The sequence below is a fragment of the Centruroides vittatus genome, unplaced genomic scaffold, assembly GCF_030686945.1.
Source record: "Centruroides vittatus isolate TY-2023 unplaced genomic scaffold, ASM3068694v2 contig_884, whole genome shotgun sequence".
Classification (NCBI taxonomy): domain Eukaryota; kingdom Metazoa; phylum Arthropoda; class Arachnida; order Scorpiones; family Buthidae; genus Centruroides; species Centruroides vittatus.
The window spans coordinates 451044-473197 of NW_027122576.1; the positions used below are offsets into that span (position 1 = coordinate 451044).

The following is a 22154-nucleotide window of genomic DNA, read 5'->3' on the forward strand; positions in this document are numbered from 1 at the left end:
TTTAAAGCTCTGTTTTGTGTTTTTACACAAACCAAAACTTCAAAATCAATAATCAAAACTGCCTCATTCCTAACAAGTATCCCAGATTGTGTCCACTTTTTAGTGAAGATTTTATGTTTATTTCTGGAATCATTAAAACACCTGTTTGAAAATGGAATATATATTACAATTCTAGTTTCAACATAATTTTAAACAGCAACAATCAATTATTTATTGTGATATTATCACAATGCCAGGCTGTAATTTTTAATCATATTTTTAATTTATTTAACTTAAAATACAGGGTGCGGCAGAAAGAATGTTCTGATCTGGCAGAAGTGTTGCTTTGCTCATGGCCGTCATGGCATGGAGCAGAGAGCATTGTGCTTTTGTCGTTGAAGAGATTGTTATGAAAGGTGAATCTATGATAACAATGCAATGGGCCTTCCGAATATGCTTTCAGCTCGAGTGTCATGATCCGGTTGCAGCTGCACCAACAATTTGTTGTTGGGTTTCAAAGTTTAGACGAATGGGTTCTGCTTTAAAAAGAAAGAGTCCTGGCTGCCCTAGAGCATAACAAGACTGTAAGATGCGGCAGCTGCTAGAGCTTCCATACAGCAGTCTCCCAAGTGATCTACATGCAAACATGCAGCTGCATTAAACATGTATGATTGTAGTCTCTGCAGACTTTTACACAGCTCACTCCACATGCATCTCTACAAAATGATGGTCATTCAGGAGTTGAAGGATAGGGACTGTAAAACTTTGTATCAGGATATTCTGCGGAGCATTCTCCCAACAGTGGTACTGATCTCCAGTGACGAAGCCCATTTTCATTTATCGGGGGTCAACAAACAGAACTTTAGCACCGGTCTGACAGTAATTTTCGAGAACTCCACCAGGGACCACTCCGTAGTTCGAAAGTTTCAGTTTGGTGTGCCTTAGGTGATTTCGGTGTCTGGGGTCCTTATTTCTTTGAAGAGGGCAGTGTTACAGTGACAGTAACATCAGTGTGCTATTGAGAATTACTTGAGAATTTTCTCTGTTCATTAGTTAATGGTTTACTCAATGATCATGTTCCAGAAAATGTATGGTTTCAGCAAGATGGCACCACATCACATATCTCTAGACGGTCACGGAATTCTCAGAAACTTGTTTCCAGGCCATCTTGTCTCTTTACGGGTGATATTGGTTGGCCACCATGTTTGCTGGATTTGGCCACGTGATTTTTTTCTGTGGGGCTATCTCAAATCAAAAGTGTACCAACACCGACCAACAAATTTGCAAGAACTCAAGGCAGCAATTATGCAAGAAATCATGGTGATTCCGCTGAACATGGTCCGCAGATCAATGCAAAATTTCCGAAAGAGACTTCAAAACTGCATCGATATTGACGGTCACCATTTAACTGTTGTATTCTTCAAAACCTAATGTATGACAATGGCATACTGTGTACTTATCAGGTATAAAAGATTTCTCTCTCTATCTTGCTTTGTATTTTTTTTTTGTCATCGTTCCAAATCAGAATGTTCTTTCTGCAGCACCCAGTATATGCTCTCAACCTCAATTAGTTGTGGCTTGCCCCTGTACATCATACTTTTCCTGTTCACAATAGAGTCGTACTGGTCACCTATCTAACACCTTTCAGGAGAAATTTTTGAATTGAAATAATATGACTTCCAATTTGTAATATATTGGATGTCCATATACAATTAAGTTGGGATCTCCTGCCCCTAAGGTTTTCATATCTGGTCTTATCTTTCATCTATCTAACTCTATTCTTGAGATTAAGGAAAGACAGAGAGAGATAAACAACAGTGGGAATTTATAGGTCTACAATTTTTTCAAATTGCAGCCCAACAATCACACTATTCTGTTATTCTAGTTCAATATTTCATCCCTGAATAATAATAGACTACTTAATTTCAGTTTTTTGGAAAATAACTTGATGTGAAAGTGGAGACTGTTTCATTGTACATAAAGTAATTTATACAGTACACTCTTGTTAATTCAAACTCGGATAACTCATATTTCCTCTTAATTTGATCTAGACACTAGTCCCCATCTGATTCCTATTTAAATCATTGTAAAATTCTCTCATAATTTGAACTCGATTGCTCAATCTCTTGTTTATTCAAATCTAGAGTAATTTAATAGATCATCATCATCATCAACTTTTAAAATTTAAAGATCAAATTTAAAAAAAAATAAAAAAATACATTAAAATTCAAAAACATTTCAAATCGGTTGGCACATGATTAGGATGGTTTACAGTTGCCTTGTGGCATTTGCTCATTGTGGTTCTCATGATATTGTTTTTTTATTCCATTGAATGCACTACTGTACCTTTGTTTTGTATTTCTAATTGATTAAATACATTATATAATAAACTTCTCAAAGCTCAATACATTGATACTCAACCAAACAATTGCCTAATCAATTAGGCTATAATTATAACCCGATTAATTACAGCAATCGTTTGGTTATTGTTCATTATTCTGTTTGCCATGTGGGTGTTAATGTGTAGTTAAAATTAATTTTTTTTTGTCGGTAGCATCCAGAAATGGTCTCCTTTTAATTCAAACTGCTTAGATTGTCTCTCTGAGTTCAAATTTATGAGAGTCTATTGTATAAGAAAATATATTCTTCCATTGCTGATTGTTAAAATAACTGGTATGATAAGAGCATATATATTAAAGTACTCTGATTATACACAAAGTAGAATATTCATTCATTAAAGTAAATATAAACAATATCTCCACTACTAAAACATATTTTTTCATTATTATAATCTGTGAATTATCTGTGTTTGAAAGACAATTTGGTTAGAGGTGTAGGTTACACGATGGGGATGGTTATATGCTGACTTTAAATTATAATTATGAACTTGTGTTTATGAAACAACAGCTTCTCACTTAGGCACAGTAGGGTGGGTTTATGCAAAGATTTTATGTCTGTTCTAGAAATTCTCTGCAGGTATATACGAAATCACGACAGTTCTATGCATGGAAATATGGTAAATAAAACAGACTAAATATTTTACATTTTACATCTAATATCACATTAATTAAAATTATTTCAAGTTTAATGAAGGAAATATCATCATATGATGATTATATCTTTGTGAAAAAAAAAATTATTTTTATTCATGTAATCATAATTTATTTTGAAGTCTATTTATTTCTTCTCCTACTCTCACTCAGACTCTATTTCACTGTAAGACACACACACCTTCATGCTGAGAACTTTAAATTTAAATTTAATCATAAAAAACAAACGTTTTCGGCCACTCCACTGGCCATCATCAGGTTAACTATATTCGAATACTATTTTGAACAACCCGTTCAAAATTGAAATAGATTACAATAGAACTCACGCGCTCAACTACGTAAACCAAAAGTAATATAAATAACATAGAAAAATAAATAAAATAACATAACATAAAATAAAATAAAACATGCCAATGGTACATGTAAACATAGCAATATCTATATATCTATAGGCAATCTTTTGCGCCTAGTTAATGTGTTCTTGTGACTTTTTTAATTAGAAACTTCCAAGCTGATGGTAAAATGGTTGCATCCTTGTAATTTAAGCATTTTTTGGTTAAGCTGGACTTATAAATTTCACATTTTTCAGTTGTCGCTGCAAGTGTCAGCGAATGGACAGGTGTTATGATTTTGGCTTCTTCCCATTTAACAACGGATCCCTCCGTCTGCGCCATTTTTGCTAACATTGTTGTGCATTTACTTTTCGTCACATCATATCTGTGTTCCTTAAGGCTTTTACTTAGGCTTCTCATCGTAACCCCGATGTATTCTTTCTCTATCCCTAGTTGGTCGTTGCTGTACGGTATCGAGTACACCCCCGGCTGCTCACTCCGTTTAATTTCTTCCTTGTCGTTTCTTAGTAATTTATATATCGAGGGAGCTCTTTTGTACACAATATTGCTGTTCCTGTGGTTCGCAATACACTCCATAACAGAGGATAGATGCTTATTATACGTGAATTTCGTGATGCCGTTTGTAAGATCTCGTTTTTTCTTGTTTTTCTTGGGATTCTTGTACGCGGCAATCAAACGTTCAACCGTTCTTGGACCAAATCCCAGCATCTTGGCCACTTGCCTGATTCTCTCCAGTTCCCGCATCGTATCCATTATATTAGAGCAATATTGAAACGCTCTTCTAATTAACGCTCTAAACACTGAGAGTTTATACATAATAGGATCATTGGATGTTGAGTATTTATTTCTGCTGATTTCATAGACATGGCAATAAAAGTATTTTATCAACTATATCACAAAATTCATTTAGAATACTCTCTGCTTTTTTTCAGTCATTCTAATGTTTTTAAAAGATAAAATAGACACTGAACAAAACATATTTTACATTATAAAAATGTTTGTTATAACTTTATGCATAATGTACTAGAATAAGCATAAGAAAAGTTTTATATTAGAAATTTTATAATTGCAGAATCAATCATATTTGATTCTTTATTAACATCAATGCATCATCATCTTTTTGCATGTCCGCATAAGGTCAGGCTTGGTGTTTGTCAGCCATATTGTTTTTGCTTTGTAATACATGTTTGCAATCTTGCTTTTAGTTATCATCTGTTAATTGTTTAATTTTTAATGCAACAACATAATCTTCAATATCTCCAGGACATAACAAAGAGACAGCTTTGATGGCATCCATGTTTGTTATATTTTTTACAACACAATGGGTTTGAATGTGCAAACGCCACCTAGTATTGTGTTTATAATTATAAAGTCCAGTAAATATGCAAACTCTGTAATAAGTTATAAATAAAAAATTACTTATATACACTAATATAAAACATCTCCTATCACTATTTTTAATTTTTAAATTTATTATTTTCTTCATTGAGGTCATAACATAAACAGCATTTAATTTTAATTTGTTTAAGGATCACATTTCAATTTTTTTGCATTATATAGAATTCATTTAATGTATGATAATAATGACTATTTTTTTAATCATCATCAAGATCATGTATTTTAAATATGTTGATTTCAACTATAATAAAATAAGTATGTAAAAATTTTAATTCTAAATAATTTCAACAAATTAGTTATAATTGCACATTATTTTGCATTATTTTCCAATTTCTATAATTCATTAACTATATTCAATCTAAACTAAATCTTACTAAATGGTTTTTTTAAACTGTTTCTGCCCGTGGGCACTAAGAGGGCCTCTTTAGCAAGCCTATTATGGGTTCGGCCAGGCCCACAATGGGGCAGCTGGGTGGTGAGAGACGGGGCCCAACAAATCTGGATGGACTACCCCAAAAATTCCTGAGATTTATCGACCTGTCTGGATTCGAACCTGGGTCCCCAGGGAGGTAGGCTGCCACTTTGACCATCCAGGCCTTTCTAAACGGTTTAATGATGTTACTATCTTCGTGTTATGTATAACACCAAAATAATAATCATCATTAAAAAACTATTTATGCTTTAGCATGCATAGTTTCAACCTTTTATTTTTAGACTTTATTCTATTATACATTCTTACAAATTTAATATAAACACATCTAATTAAAAATCATATTTACATGCAATAGTTTCACTTTTCTAAAATGGTATACAAGCAATATACTAAAATTATCATTGTTTTAGTTAATTACAAAGTTTTGCCCATAAGTAACTGAAAAGATAATACCACTGAACCTGGTAGTTGATTCCTCCTTCATGTCTAACCAATGGGCTGGTCATTTGGTGATTTCTGTGTTCTTCACCTGTTTAGCATCTAATTAGAGGCCAGTTACCCTTAAGTCCCAATGGAAGGTACCCCTTAGCAGACTACTCTTGTGTTGCATTGTCTTATCCCATCAAACAAACAAATAATAAATTTTAAAATTATAAAACAATATTTCCATTTTATTAAGTATATTATACACTATGTGAATTTTGTTTTATTACTTGTTTAATTAAAACTTCAACTTATGCATTATAATATTGATTAGTCAAATAATGCAAAATTTATTCAATAAACATGTCAATAGAAATTTAAAAACAAAGATCTGACAAGAGAAAACTGCTGTAATAAATGTAGGATGTGACAGCGGGGTAAAGTAAAAAGGGAACTGCTTGGTTGGAACAATTTAATATAAGCTATATAGAGTACACATACCAAAAACAAAAGGAGGTAAGGTACAAAGTATAAGAATCTTCTTATATAAACAAAGGTCACCTAGAATGTCCTTTGGAGAGTGTCATGATACTCTCACCAACAAAAGCACATTCTAAATCTAAGAAAAAATCATTTTTTTTTTGTAGTCTTAATTACTAAAGAATTAAAAGATTTTTGAATGATAAAATTGATTTTATTTCTAATTATTTCAAAATTTATCTGTAATTATATTTAAAGCATATATATCAACCTGTGCATGTTTAAATTTAAAATATGTTAAAAATAAGAAATAAGTATTATTTTAACAAAATAAATGAAACAAAAACAATATTCGTTAGATACAGTAATATCTTGGTTTTATCGTCAGTTTCAGTTTTCGTTGATTTTTTCACGAAAAATTTGTCTCGGTTTTCGTCGACATGCCCATATGACCTCACCGCTAATTTTGCGAAAACAAAGGGCAACCCACGAGTTTTCCTGTTCAGTGTGGCATCGTCAAGTGAGCATTAGCCCGTGCGTCTAGCCAAACAACTCCTATATGACAGCTGGATGGCCGAGCAGTCAAGATGGCAGCCAACCGCTCTGGGTTTGGGATCGAAAAAGCCCCAAGAATTTTTCGACTGGTGGTCCATCCAGATATGGGCCCTGTCCCTCACCACCCGTCTGCCCCATTGTGGGCCTAGCCAAACCCATAATAGGCTTGCTAAAAGAGGCCCTTAGTGACCACAGGGTGGAAGAGTTTAAAAAAAGCCAAACAATTCCATTGCTTTCCTTTCAGCTCCATCATGGGACCAAAAAGTTTCCAGTGCCAGCAGCCCTTCAAATGCTACGTTAAACGTTCATTTATTCATTACATTTGTGTTTTATATTCATTTTATATTAAACTCTTATTGTTTTTACTATTAAACACTATATTTATTCTCTATAAAGTGTTTTTTGGTATGTATTTTGGAATGTCTAGAACGAATTAATTGGATTTACATTGATTCATATGGAAATAATTGCCTCCGTTTTTGTCGGTTTCGAATTTCGCCGATTGTTTTCAGACGGATTATTGACGAAAACAGAGGTATCACTGTATATCAAAATTAATTAAAATTCACTAAAAATTATTAAAAAATGTAATCAAATTAATAGCAATTTTACAAGTTAGATGTAAATATTGCAAATACTGTAAATACTTAATTCTTAAATAAAATATTACTTGATTATTAGAAAAACTTATCAAACTTAAAAAAAAGTTTTTCGAATAAAGTTATCAAAACTCGATTAGCATATCTTTTCAAATACATTGTTTAATTTTTAAAAAAATATTTGAAGCCTCATACATAATTATTTTCATTTAAACAAATTCAATAAATAAAATAAATAATAAAAAACAAAATCACTCAACTAACAAGATATGATTTATATTAGAAGCTATTGGATATCACTAGCTATTTTGTACAGTACATATCAATAAAACACCAAATAAATATCCTTAAAAACATTACTTGAGAGTGTATTATATTAAATATAATAAACTATAAATCATTTATAAATCCAAAAATATTCAATCAAGTCTTAAATTGAGAACTTGTATTTCATTTAATGTAATCAAAATATTCCTAAGTACACAATTTAGAATTTGATATTTTCAGATTTATAAATATCTAATATCCAGATTTATAATGTTCAAGTTTTTTTTTTTTTTTTTAAGTACTTCCTTTCTTAAAATATTGTCTCTATTTCAATGCTCATATTAGTATTTCGTACAAGGGAGGTTATTTCTTGCAATTTGCTGTACCATTTTATAAATATTCAAAAAAGTAAATAAATAAAAATCTGAATTAACTTAATAATCTCTTACACTTTTCCAGTATATACATTATTTTTTCACAAAATTTTAGTATTGTTCACTTAATTAAAACCTGAAAGAAAAGTCTAATTATAAAACAGAAAAAAGTTTATATACAAGAATTCTAACTGATAAGTAAGGGCTTGGGATTGTATTATATTCAATATAAAACTATAGATTTTCTAACTATCACTTTTGATAAAATTGGCAATTTATCAAGTTATATAGCACCTATTATTAAATAGCAAGTGTACTGATGTAAAATAACTTCAGAAAGTTTCAAATAAGTTTATTTTACTGTTGAATAATAAACATTAAGGGACTTTAATCAAAATAATATAAATTATAACTAAACAGACAGACATGCAGACACACACAGCAAATAAGTAAGACCACTTCTAAATGTTCCCTAATTTTACAATATAATTAAAAAAAAACTTAATATACAATTTAACTATTTAATATTGAAAAATTTATATTATTTAGTTTCAATATAAGACATTTAGGCTTCAGTAGTGTTAATAGCGCCATGTGTGAGTCCTAAGTTGGAAAAATAAATAAATAAAATTAAATAATTAGCAGATTTATAAATAACGGATATATAATTCATTTATTTATATATTTAAATTACTTATTTATACATTTAAAAATACGGAAATAAAGAAACTGTCCTTACTTCTTTCGTCTCCAGTTTGCACCTTATAATTGACAATCGAGTCAATGAAAAGAGCCAAAACGAGGCCTTCGTTGTGATTCACTTTCCGGTTCCGGGAAAAGAAGTTCCGAGAACCTTTCGTTTGGCTGATTTCTGATTGGTTAATTCGATCGTAGCTAATTTCTTGCTGCCAATTTTTGCGGATTATAATTATTATTATTAACCCGCGGATAAATACTTAATTAAGGATTTTATTATTTATTATTATTTTAAAAGTTTATTTGTAAAATAAAAAAATAATAATAATAAAGTTTAATGATTTTTTTATATCTAAATGGTGTTTGTTTATAAAATACTTTTAATATCGACATAACTAAATAATTTTACTTATTAAAAATTATATTATATATATTTTTCAAAATTTATAATAATTATTATCAATTTATAAAGATTAATTATCAACTTAATTATTATTTTATATTTATTAAAAATTTTATATATAACAATATATAATTTTTAATTAAAGGAACTTTATAACTCATTTATTTTATTTTAATATTTTAATTTTAAAATTTCATATATTTAAATCAAAGTTTCTTCAACTTATTTACATTTACAAATAAAAATTTTAAAATATTAAAAATTATTTTTATAAATAAAATCTAAAAAAAATCTAAAACAAGATGTCGCTAATCGTTTTATAATTGGAAGAGAAATAAAACAATACTATATTAAATTTAAAAAATAAATAAATATTGTGACTAAATTAACATTTATTAATATTTATAATTTAAATTTATTCGAAAATATATTTAACTCAAATTAATACATATAAATATAAAATTTGAATTTTTTTTCCTTTTTTTGAAGGATTACGACTTTTAAAAATTTATTTACATATAAAATCCTACACAGAAATATTTATTTAACTTAAATGCCGAACGGATTGTAAATAAACGGCATTTTAAGAGCCGTACTCCAAGTAAAGCATAGAAGCCTAACAGGAAATACATCTTCACAGGGGCATTTTAATTACAATACCGATTTATATCGTCGAATAAAGCGATTATAATCGACAAATTTCTATAACGAAGAGCACAAAGGTTGAAGCGCGGATACGAATTAAATATTTGCATTAATCATAAACACGTTCGGGCATTTTTTTTTCCTTTACTTTTCTCTTAAAATCCCGACGCCACTTGATCGACGATGACGTCATTCCAGACCATGTGATTCATCCGAGAAGACATGAGTCTTCGCCTCTACACACTTCATCCCAAGCGTTTTCTGAAGAATTCAGGTGATGTCGGTTTCTGTTACACGTTACGCGTGCCCGTTTTCGCGTGATTTATGTAATTGATTAATATATTTCGTATAGAAATTAACACGTTGTCATTTTTAGGTGCGTTACACTACCGCATAGCATATACACTTGTATATCGATTTTGTTGATTGTACATATTACTGTTGTTGTTGTTTTCGTAGGCAATTTTTAAGTATTTTTCGATCATTTCTAATTTAATTATAATTTCCAATCATTTTTTTTATTACTTATAAAGTAATATACACAAGTAAACATATATTTAAGTGCGTTTTTATGCGTTTTTTTTCACTAAACATTAGGGAAAAAAATTATTCTGGTATTTTTTTTTTCTTTTTCCTGTAGAATCTTATTAATTTCAAGAACTTTGATACCAAATTTATTTATTAAGTTATTATAATATTTGAAAATATTAATTTAAAATGAGTTATTATATATATAGAAATTATTTTTTTAAATTTGCATTATTAAATGCAAAAATTCTCAGGTTTATAAAGGAATATGTAGAAATTTGAAGTGAATTGAGCTAAATTTTATTGTTGGTTAATTAAAAGTTGTTTTTTTATATTTTAATTCCTTTTTTCCTATTACCAGACATGATGGAGCCAAGGTTTAGTCTGTCTTTTACTGATATATATAGAATTTTGATGACTCATTCTGGCTCAGCATGCTATTATAATAATCTATAAATGATATATAAAGCTTTATATAAGGTATATTAACAGTAATGCTTCATTTGACTGATATCAATGCATATTCAATTTTGTTAACCATTAATTTCTTATGAGGCACCGAAGATAAGTGTATGTTATGAAATTTTTAATTGTATTTAATTAACTTATAATAATACTAAATTCATCATTAATTTTAAAAACTAACCGATTAATACACACTTTTTTATCATCACTTTTTAAAGATATAAAATTTAATTTTATGATTATTTCTATTGTAATAAAATTATTTTAATTTCTCTCTTTTTAAGCAGAATATTTTAGTTTTATGGCCAAGTATTTTCTATTTATTGATGAATGCATTTAATACTAGTTTATGAATAATTTATAAAATTTGTTAGAAAAACTTCTCAGGAAAAAAACATGTAAGAATTATAAAAAAAATTATATTTTATAAACTTGTGGAGAAATTTTAAATTCTAGAAAAATTTTTTTTAAATATCTATTAAAATCTTTAAAAGAATCTGTCAGAAATTTCAGACAAATTATATATATGTTTTTAAATTCATTTATTTGTATGTATGTATGCATGTATTTACACTAATTATATAAATTTTATTTCAATAATCTTGTTGATTAGTTGTCAAAAAAAATTATTTCATCTCAGGTTGAAAGTTGAAACTATTTTAATGTAGCCTATTAGCAGATGATCGATGATAATTACTAATTATCTATTTAATTCTACCAATTTCTAGCAGGATGATACGAACAGTAGCTTCAAACTGATCCTTATATTAAATTGTTAATAAATTTTAAAAATTTATCTTAAACTATATTAATTAAACGAAATAATAACAACTATTTTTCACTTATTGGATAAAACATTTGTATTGTCAATTTATAAATTTGTTTCTTAAAGAACTATTTATTTGTTGAATTCAAAAAAAGCCTCCTAAATTTAATCTACATGAAAATATACTTTCAAATGAGAATTTTATTCAAGTATTGTTTGCTTCATGATTAACCCAACTATACAGTTAAACAAAGATTTTCTATAAATTTTTTAATTATAAAAACTTTTTTACATTTAATGCAGAAGCTTATAATGGATTTGTTGTTCTAAATCTCTCTTCGACCTGTGGATCATCCATTCGCAATAATCTTGTATATGTTTTAACAGTATGCATTGACGAACGATGATGATGACAGTGTTCTCACCAATTCAATTTTAGCTGGTTGAAAAATCAACTAAATGTTTCCTCCAACATATTATTTTATTTATTTAAAAAATAATAATGTTGGCACATAGTCCAGTTGTGTTTAATAATATGATTTTTGTTTCGTTGTTATTAACAGACGTTTATAAGGAAATATGTAGTACAAGCAAGCAACACTGAAGATTAACCACTTAAAACTTTTTCTGGAAAGAACATTGAACTGAGTTAATCGATGCACTTTTAACAGTAGGTGAAGTTTAAATAAAGCTAATGTTTCTGATATGGTTAATAGCCATCTTCAGATTTGGGTGGAGTCATTAAGGGAGAGCTGAGGATTTTTCCTCAGCCCAGTGAAGTCTTAGGGGTACTACTAAGTAGTTCGTATTCATATAAATTAATGTTATTTTAATTGAGAAAAAATAAAATCTTTAAAACTACTTTTTATTAATAAAGAAACATTCTATGTATTTTATTTATTCAAACAAAATAATGGCAAAAAAGGAGATCACTCTACCTTAGGCCTCATACAAGCTCTTAACAGCTCTAGACATAGACACTTGGAAGTGGAATTTTCCACTTTATGCCTGAAGATGGCCCATTAACCGGGTCAAAAATGTTAGCTTTATTTAAACTTTGCCTACTGTTAAAGGTGCATTAATTCGTCTGAGTAACCACAGTAACTAAGTCCATCCTTATCAGAACATTGAAATAAAACAGCAGTTTTTTTTAATATTTTCAAAATTAAACAATTATAACTATTTGTCTATAAGGAGCATTCATAAAATTCTTTCTTGTTTAGCATTCAGGATAAAGGTCCCTCTCTACTTCTTTTTTCTATGCTTCTGATAAAATAATATTGTATCTTTTAAATTAAATATATTAATAAAATATTATTCTAAACAATTTATTATCTGTAATTATAATAATGAAATTAATTCATAAACACTGTTGCTGGTTTGTTAGGTTTTTGCAAAGTTATAAACAAAGTGAAAACGTTTTCACCCAGGTTAAACAGGCATCATCGGGCAACAAAGGGAAAAGGAATTTATATTACATAGAAAGATTTCCAGGCAGTAGGGAAGGAGTACGTTGAATAGTTTATGGCCAAGTTATGGCAAGTGGCCTTGTAAATTTCCACTTGTTCCAGTTGTTTAAGGACATATGGTTTAGATTTGTTATGCAAGATGTGCATCTCATGAAAATCTACCTGGATGCCTGGGTCAGATGTGTAGATAGCCAAAGACATATTGGTCTTTGGCTATCTACATGTCGGCCAATAACTATTGTGACATTGACTCCTTCCCCACTGCCTAGAAGTCTTTCTATGAAATATAAACTCTCTTTCCCCTCCTCCTCCTCATGTCATAAAACCCTTTCCCTTACACATGTGTTTGGCTATCCCCAGTGATTTTCTCAGAGGTTTGTTGCCTGATGATGCCCATTTAACACCAGCAAAAACATTCACACTTTGTTTATAACTTTGTCACTGGTTTGTTAGGTTTTTGCAATGTTTATAAATTTCTAGTTTTAACCAGTTGTAAAGTAGCAGTTGTTAATTTAGAAATTAATTCAACTTTATACAGAGAATAAATAATCAAAAGCAAGTATAATTTAATGTCTTTGTTTCCAATAATTAAAATCATTCAATTAACTTATCAAGTGACTGTAAATGAATAAATAATGATAACATTTTTGTTTGCCTGTATAAATTATCATATTTTAAATGCACATTGTAATTCTATTTTAAATAATAGAAACAATCTATTACCATTTTCTATCATGATTTAGACATGTGCAAAACTGAATATGATTTATAATAGTTTAAAATGTTATATATATATTATTATTATTTTTTTTTTTTTGAGAAATGTGAAATGAATATTTTAATTTAATATTTATTACTTTATTAGGAATAGACAATCATTACTTTGTGAAGTTATCTCAGGATTATACACTTATATATAAGAACTTATTTTGGAAACATTGAATTATACTAAAAAGTTCCAAGTATATCTGAAAGATATTACAAAAACAAGGAAAACTGGAAACTCATCTGGAATTTATATCAAGTAGGTTATGTATTTTTACAGCAAAATTATGCTAATAGTGAATATTGTAAAGTATGGCCAAAGTGGCAAAGATACCACCCTACCATTCTAAAGGATCTAAAAGTCAAAACTTCAAACTTTGCATGAATAGCTTGACTCAGATATATTGGGTCCTGTCCTTCAGCATCTGGCTGTTCCATTATACCCTGGTCAAACTCATCATGAATAACTGAAGGATAGAATGCTTAAAAAAATTATAATTACTATATATAAAAATAGATATTTTTTTAGTTGCAATTTTCAAATTGCAAAATTCCCACCATTATCGTCCATCCATCATTCTTAATTCATCTTGAGAACGGAGTTAGACATATGAAAATCGAGACCAGATATGGAAAGCTTAGACACTGGAAGCCTGATTTTTTAAATTAAAATATGATTAAAAATTGCAGCCCGGTAATTTTGACAATGTCACAATAAGAACATTGGTATTTAAATTCTCGTTAATTATTATAAAATAAAATATTAAAATTAAAACAATGCAGATAAAATATTAAATAAATTAAGCTTTGTAAAACTTAATACATTATTAAACATTTTAGACAATTATTTTCTATGCTTTGTAGATTTTTTTTTAAATATAAAAATCAACAAACATTGGATTTTTCATTCATTTTTCATGCTAGAATTTATAATACAATGGCAAATTAATTAAGTATTAATTCTGTTCAACAATTTATTAGTATTAAAATTATTTCTTTTCAAACGAAATATTTTCAAGAGAAAAAAAAAATTTTAATTCAGTAGCGATCAATAGAGAAGCCAACACACCTATATATATTAAAAGAAAATAAACTTCTATTTAAAAGTTTGATTTTTTTACATTTCTAAAGCTTTCTTATTTTACATAAATTCTTATTAACCTCTTTAAAAAGATGACTTGTTTGCATTTAAATGAATTCATTGGTATATTTAAACAATAATATATATTTTTTTTAAAGAAAACCCTAGAGATCTTTGTTTACAGTTTACTTTAATATCAGAATAAAATCTATTATGATCGCAAAATAAGAATTTTAAATACGTGTTGTAGATGAAAATTTTAATTAAATCAATGAATTTTGAATTAAATTTAAAATTATAAATATATTTTATTGATCCAATTACAGATGAAACATCTTCATGACCACTTCCAGTAAAACCAGTCAATGGCCCAAAAATCAAGCATTTTTAGAACAACAAATATTAGATTTAGAAAACAAAGTTAAAAATGCTGCAAACGAAGAAAAATATTCGCATATGGTACTGCCCATTTACGAAGAATCTTACGAGAAATTTTATTGGTTACAAAAACAGTTGGATGAGATCAGTCAAGAAAAATATGAGAGAGAATATCTCCTGATGAAAAATAACAATCTTTTGAATCAGATGAAAACAATCCAAGACGAAAATCGGTATTTACATAAAGCATTGAACTCGGAAAGACAGAAATTGAAAAGGAACAGACAAGTAATGCATCTATTTTTTTAATTATAATAAAGAGTTTAATGATATATAATTTTTTTCATATTTATTTTTAAAAAATATGCAATAAATATTGTAATACTTACTAAAAGTTGTTGATATTTGAATTTTTAACAATTTAATATTCAGCATATAAATAGTAAAGAAATTTTTTTGATTTTGTTTGTTTGATAATCATGCGCTCACGTTAATTTCTGATTGTTTCTGCTTTGCTATATTTTCACAAATTTACTTGTTATATTTTGTTAATTTGTTAATCAGAAGCTAGCAAATTGATAAAATATATTAAAGAATCAATTAAATCATACTAGTGGTATGGTTAACTGACCATTACAGATCAATTATTAGAAGCTCCTATAAATTGCATATTGAACTCTTGTTAGAATCACAAGTTTTGTCACAGAAGGGAACTGAGTTATTTTTTTAAGACTTTTAAGTATATTTTATTTTACTTGAGAGACTATTTGCATTAAAAAACTAAAATAAAGCAGGGAATAAAAATGTATCTTGTATCTTAATGTTCTGAGAGACTATTGTGGTGCAATGACACTTGTAATGTCCTTTTTTTCCTCTTTGTTTCCATAATAAAAAAAAAGATATAAAAGAGAGCAAGGAGTTTAATGACATTTAAATTAGTACTATAGTAAATTAGTATTAAATAATAGTTACTGCCCATATGCAACTTTTTTAAGTTGATGTGTTGTGTAGAAATTCAAATGCAAGTCAATCTTTATCTTGCAGTTTAACTGAACCTAAGAAATAACACTATTGTTAAATTTATTCTTTGACATATTCATTGACATAACAAATAGCATTTGAAGCATAATTATATTCTTGTATTGATTTATGATAAGAATTTGTGCACATCTATATAAATAGATCATCAAATACACAGACTAATAGTGAATGTATTTAACAATCTTATATGGTTCACAAATTTAAATTCCTAGTAAATTTCACCATATTCGATACTAAGTTTGTAGAAATTAATTAAAACTAACTCATGAACTAGAAGAAAGGAAGAAAAGAATTTATAGGATAGATTATTATTATTATTTTTAACTTAGATGATGAGATCCTTTTTCATTTTCATTCTGAATAGTCCTGCGTCAATTTATGTTCAGTGGAACTGAATTTTTCGGCTTAGTTCAATTCTGTTGCTGACATGTATGAAACGTTCAATCCCATGCACATACTTCCTGCTGTTTTTTCCCCTCTGTCCACTTTTATATGTAGGCAAGAATCTGTTTTTCTCCTTCCATTTTGTACTCATCCTCTTCTGTACATCCAGAAAAGAAATAAAGAAAGGACAAAATGATGGAGGAGGAAAAGAGTAAATCTACAAACTAAACAGAAAACAGAAAACCTGTAGTAACACATTGCCACAGACTTAATTCTCTTTTTTCTCTGTAATATCATTGCATTTAATTAATATAAAAATTTTTTTAAAAATTGAAGTTTTTTCATTTAAAAATTTATTATCCAATTTGTAAGAAAATTTCATTTTTTGAATGATGCTATCATTTTTATTCAGTTTTAAAGTTAGAATTTTTTTCATATTTAAATTATGTTGTAAGTAGAAAAAATTATTAACATATTAAATTATTATTTTATAGTTAAAACTTCATTGTGGCAGTCCTCGAGAAGAATGCGATAATTATTGTAACTATCATGGAATTCAAGAAGTACCAATGTTTTCGTGGGAAACGACAGACAAAGGGTCATGCGTCATTATGCAGCAAAAATCAGAAAAATCACCTTTAAAAGAGAATAAAACAGTTTTGCCAAAAGAGAATAAAAAATTTGCTAAGATGGAAATTACAAATTCAAATGAAGTAGCAGTTTGGATCGCAGATGAAGAAAACAATTTTCAATACATTCCTGCTGAAAAATATAATATAAATCTAGAAGAAAAAGGAATGATTAGTTCATACAACAAAAACTTTTATATAAATCAAATCCATAGCTCTTCCAAAAGCCATTACGGTCAAAAAAATGTTAAAAATTCACTTCAGAAAGCCGAAGAGACATTTTACATTAATTTAAAAACAGACGATAAAACCGAAACACACGCATCGGATTCAAAATCTGGTAAAACGGCCTCAGATAATGGTAGCAATGACAATGGCAAAACAACAGATAAACAAAAAAACATGACAAATACACCAAAGAAAATATTACATTCTAATTTAAAAGAAAACTTGACAGAAAAATTAAGCAATTCACATAAAACAGAAATTAGCAGTAAGAAAAAAACAAACAGTCCAGAGGATGTAACTTCCAAGCATGATACCTGCCTTGATAACAATACATCGAATAAATTCAAAAATCAATTTTACCACAAGTGTGTTATAGCAAGCACAAAAATATGCAATCTTAATCAGTTTAATGGACATCAGACGGGTAGGTTTAAGCATTACTATAAGATACTCTATTATTCGGCTCTAATTATGCTATGTATTTTAATAGGAACTTTAATACCAGTTCCTTGGAGAATATAATATTACTATTCTATAATAAAAGTAGTTTTATATAACTCTCTTAATCCTAAAAATTTATGTACCCTCGTAAGGATACATCTAACACTTGCACATAAATTATATTTTTCTCGATGAAACAATCAATATGCTATTTAACTTCATTCTTTTTTCTTTGAGAATTTAAATTTCTTGCACTATGCAAGATATTGTATTTTGCATTAAATAAACAAATTTCAACTTTTGATATCTTGTTTTTATTTATTTATTGCATATACAAAAGGAAGTGTCATAAGACAATTGATATCCTCCCCAAAAATAATGCCTGTAACAAAAGACTAAAATACAAATAACAAAAATCAATAGACATGGTAAAAAAATATTAAAAACAAACAACAAAAGATTAATTATTATAAAGCAACCATTTACCGATGTGTTTAAAATGTAGAAAATCTTCATTTCTTTACAATAAGTATCGGCATTACTAAAATCATGTTTATTTGCATGGCCAAATGACTGAGGTGGTTAAGGCATCAGCCTATCATTTCAAGAGATCCAGGATCAAATCCAGGTGGTTTGAAAAACTCCAAGGTGTTTTTGAGGTGGCAGTCTCTCCCAGATACATTGTCCCATCCCTCACCACCTAGCTGTCCCCATTGTGTGCCTGGCCAAATCCATGGCAGATATTATCGAAAAGGTCCTCTGTGTGTTCACCATTAGTTGGTACTTATCAATTAAACTATGGTTTTTCATTGATGTGAAAATATATATAATTACTACAATGAATAGGGAAGAATATATTTATTTTATACACAGACATTCATAAACATTTGTTAATCCAAACATCTAACAAATTTTTAAAAATCCAGAAACAAGTTGCATAACTTTTCTGGCTGTTAGATTTTATTTAAAAAATAATTTTATTATTATTATTATAGATCATACTATTAATAAATTGTGGGGACCACCATCTGTTATGAGATTTTGTTATAACACTTTTCTATATTTTTTATTATAAAATGGCAAAAACCTTAATTTTCAGGGTACAGATAAATTTTATAAAACCAAATGCAAACAAAAACATCCTCATTAAATCCAACCCCACTCAAGACATTACATGCAACCAGCCTTTGTCTCTCCATCCCCTCAACCTTTCACAACCAAAATTTAATAGCATAAATATAAGCTACCGTGCCAAATTTCATTTATGAAAATTTCATGTTTAATATCTCAGGATGGATATATTAAGAAATATCCTAAGATATTAAACAAAATAGATGTCAACACACACACACACACACACAAATACACAATCCCCTGTTTTTTTTACTTCGATTTTTGGTGGTCTCAAAACACGGAGATTTGCTTTGCAAAAATCTCAGAGCGTCAAATTTGACATAATTCCAATAGTTTACCTTATGTATACGTAACAGTCATACAGTAAAAACAGCTTTTGAGATCTCAGTTATTAAATACAGCATATTTAGATTACGTATAATGATAAAAGGATGAGTGTATAAATTCTTATATATTATGAAGATATTACACACAAGAATAACTATATTTTATATATAATGGTGTGTACAACATTATTAATTATAATACAATCGTGCCAATAATACCATATATGTTTCCTAATGCCATTAAGTATTGTGCTTGCAAGAAAGCTACAATTAGGTTTGGAAAAAATGTGTCTGTGTGTGTGTGTGTACAATAAAATTATGCAAATACTGTATTTATTTTCAAAAATACCTACAAAACTATATTTTACAGGATTAGAAAGTATTTCCTTAAGCTTCACTCCATGTTCTATTGCATTGAAAACAAAAGTATCCTACTATATCTTTCATGTGCAATTAAAGGTTGCCCATAGCGCACATAGTATCAGACATTTGTTGCATATTAGCATTCACATAACAGCTTCATCTAAGGATAGATTCAACCCAAACAACCTGGACAATACAGGAATGGTTAGGAATATTGTTTTGTGCAACATGGAGATGTATGAAGAGGAATTATATGATACTTCTGACACTGCTTTTGATTTTGTGTCAAATATTTCTAGTAAATAAGAAGTCATTTGGAACATGATTCAACAATCAAGATTAACTACTTTACATTACATTGAATACCAATTTCTTAAAAATATTCTAGAGAAACAAAATTCCTCAGAAATATGTAAAAAGCCATAATAATTAGCAAAAATACAAAGGATATCTGACAAATATATTGTGTGCATTCCAGGATGATGATACTGATATTACTCTACTTTTTTTTAGTGAAACTCATAGCTGCTTATTGCTTTTATTTTTAGCAAATTTTTCAGTTTCATAAATGCACTTTTAGACTAATAAGACACCACTTCTGTGCCCAATATAAAAAGATATTTTTAAGATTCAGTAATAACATATTAAGATGACAAATCATCATCTTAAACATAATAATGATATAAAAATATGCAATAATTTTCATTACTGTTTGGTAAGTAATAATGCCAATACTAAGAACCATTTGCCGACATTTTATGCTATATGCTGATACTGGCAGAAAAAAAGCTAGTTTATGATTGTGCAATTTGGTCCACTAGTTGAAAAGTCTGGCCACCATTGCAACAGAAGATTTACTTGAATCACCAAACATTTTTGAGAAAACAATTATAAATTAGTGTGTTTATTTAAATAAATACACTAATGTTTCTTAAAACATCTACGTTTATAGTTATAACTACAATTCGGATGACTTCAGTTAAACAATTGACCACGATTCCTTAATTTGTATAAAATTCAGTTTAATTTATATATACATTTTGAATTCAAAACACCCAATTCAATAACTGCAGACAGTTCCCAGAAATTGGGAATGTCTGATCACCCTACTAAAGATTAGACAACTAAGAAAAATAATTAAATTTACTACTATAATTCCAATAAAATACTTGTAATTAAAATGATATCTAAAAATAAGTTCATAAGAAAAAAACCTTTATCCAAATTACATGTATTTTATTTATACTACCAATATAAATATTTAATTTTTCTTTCATTCAATAATCAAATTTACTCTGTTGGATATTTAAGAAAAAGTATTCCTAACTGATGTTTGAAAAAAATAATAAAATAGAGTGCATTAGTTGTTCATTTGTTAAAATTCTGGAATAATTATAAAATTGAGAGAGAAAAAAAAAACATCATTTAAATCTTCACTGTGCATCAGTTGAGAACTTCATTCTTATTAACAATAACAGCATCAAAATTAAGCTATAATACTATATTTATAATATTTATCTTTATTATCTTAACATACATCATCAATTTTACAATTCATTATATATCACTTACATACTATGCAATCTATTACACAGTCGTGCAGCAATGGCAGTGAAATTAAACAGAATGTGTATTAAAATACATTATCTTCAGTCAAATTCTGTAATTACATTAACGTATAAACAATTCAAAATTAGAATATCTTTTGGCACCTTGCTAAATCCGAAGTTATTCTTTTAATATTCACAAATAATTTTCGTATTTTTAAAATCTTTAAATTATATAAATATTGCTTTAAAAATGAAGCTACATAAGTGTTATAAATAAAACAGATATGTTTCTCACAAATGACAATATTCAACAGGTTCTTTCATTTGTGAATGATCATAGAGTTAGTTACAGAAGTGAGATTTAACCTTTTCGGTCTGTCGTGGCTTTTGATGCGATTGGCAAGAGAATGTTCAACCCATAGCCGTATCCACAGGCAACGATCAAGAATCAGAGTTAGGAGTTAAGTAAGTGAATGCTTATTAGTTATGTAAACTTTCAATTCTTGATCCTTGATTGTGAATATAGTAATAAAATACAAACTGGACTGGCCCATAGTTAAACATGTCAGACCTTTTTTCCTACAATATATCAAATAATTTCATGGTATTGATCTAAATTCCATTTAAAATTTTAACTTACAAAGTTTGCAAGAATTATGCTAATTCGTTATGCTCTACAGTTCACATCAAAGTAATCTGTACTTACTTCTTATCTAAACCATGGTTTAGGTTGCATCTTGTTTCTGTAATTAGCTCTTACAATTATATAAGCAAAACCTATTAAATTCCAACAACATTATCACATTTTTTCATTTCTTTTGAAATTCTGTATGTTGAATTTATGATAAAGAAATTTGAGTTGCATAATAATATTCATTTTTATTATAAATATTTATAAAATATATTTATAACTTCTTTTATTTATAAAACATTAGTGTCAGTTGTTTGATA

At 28.2% G+C, this 22154-nt stretch overlaps 2 protein-coding genes across 2 annotated transcripts in view; one reads left to right on the forward strand and one right to left on the reverse strand.

Moving 5' to 3' along the window:
- Positions 1-8802, reverse strand: part of LOC136983640 (embryonic polarity protein dorsal-like) — a 43687-nt gene extending 34885 nt beyond the window's left edge. The window contains exon 1 of the mRNA XM_067280441.1: positions 8651-8802. The gene's annotated coding sequence lies outside the window, so the exon portion shown is untranslated. The remainder of the gene's footprint in view (positions 1-8650) is intronic.
- A 1054-nt stretch (positions 8803-9856) lies between these two features.
- Positions 9857-18134, forward strand: LOC136983630 (uncharacterized protein PF3D7_1120600-like). Its single transcript, XM_067280429.1, has 4 exons — positions 9857-9929; positions 13749-13907; positions 15056-15395; positions 17027-18134. The coding sequence occupies exons 3-4, from the start codon at positions 15069-15071 to the stop codon at positions 17909-17911; spliced, it is 1212 nt and encodes a 403-aa protein (XP_067136530.1). The 5' UTR covers positions 9857-9929; positions 13749-13907; positions 15056-15068; the 3' UTR covers positions 17912-18134.
- Positions 18135-22154: the final 4020 nt, after the last annotated feature.

Excerpts from the sequence above, each read along its gene's own strand:
- LOC136983630 (XM_067280429.1), top strand. The coding sequence starts at position 15,069 with ATGACCACTTCCAGTAAAACCAGTCAATGGCCCAAAAATCAAGCATTT. Across the intron at positions 15,396-17,026 it reads AATTGAAAAGGAACAGACAA|TTAAAACTTCATTGTGGCAG; the intron begins GTAATGCATCTA and ends ATTATTTTATAG.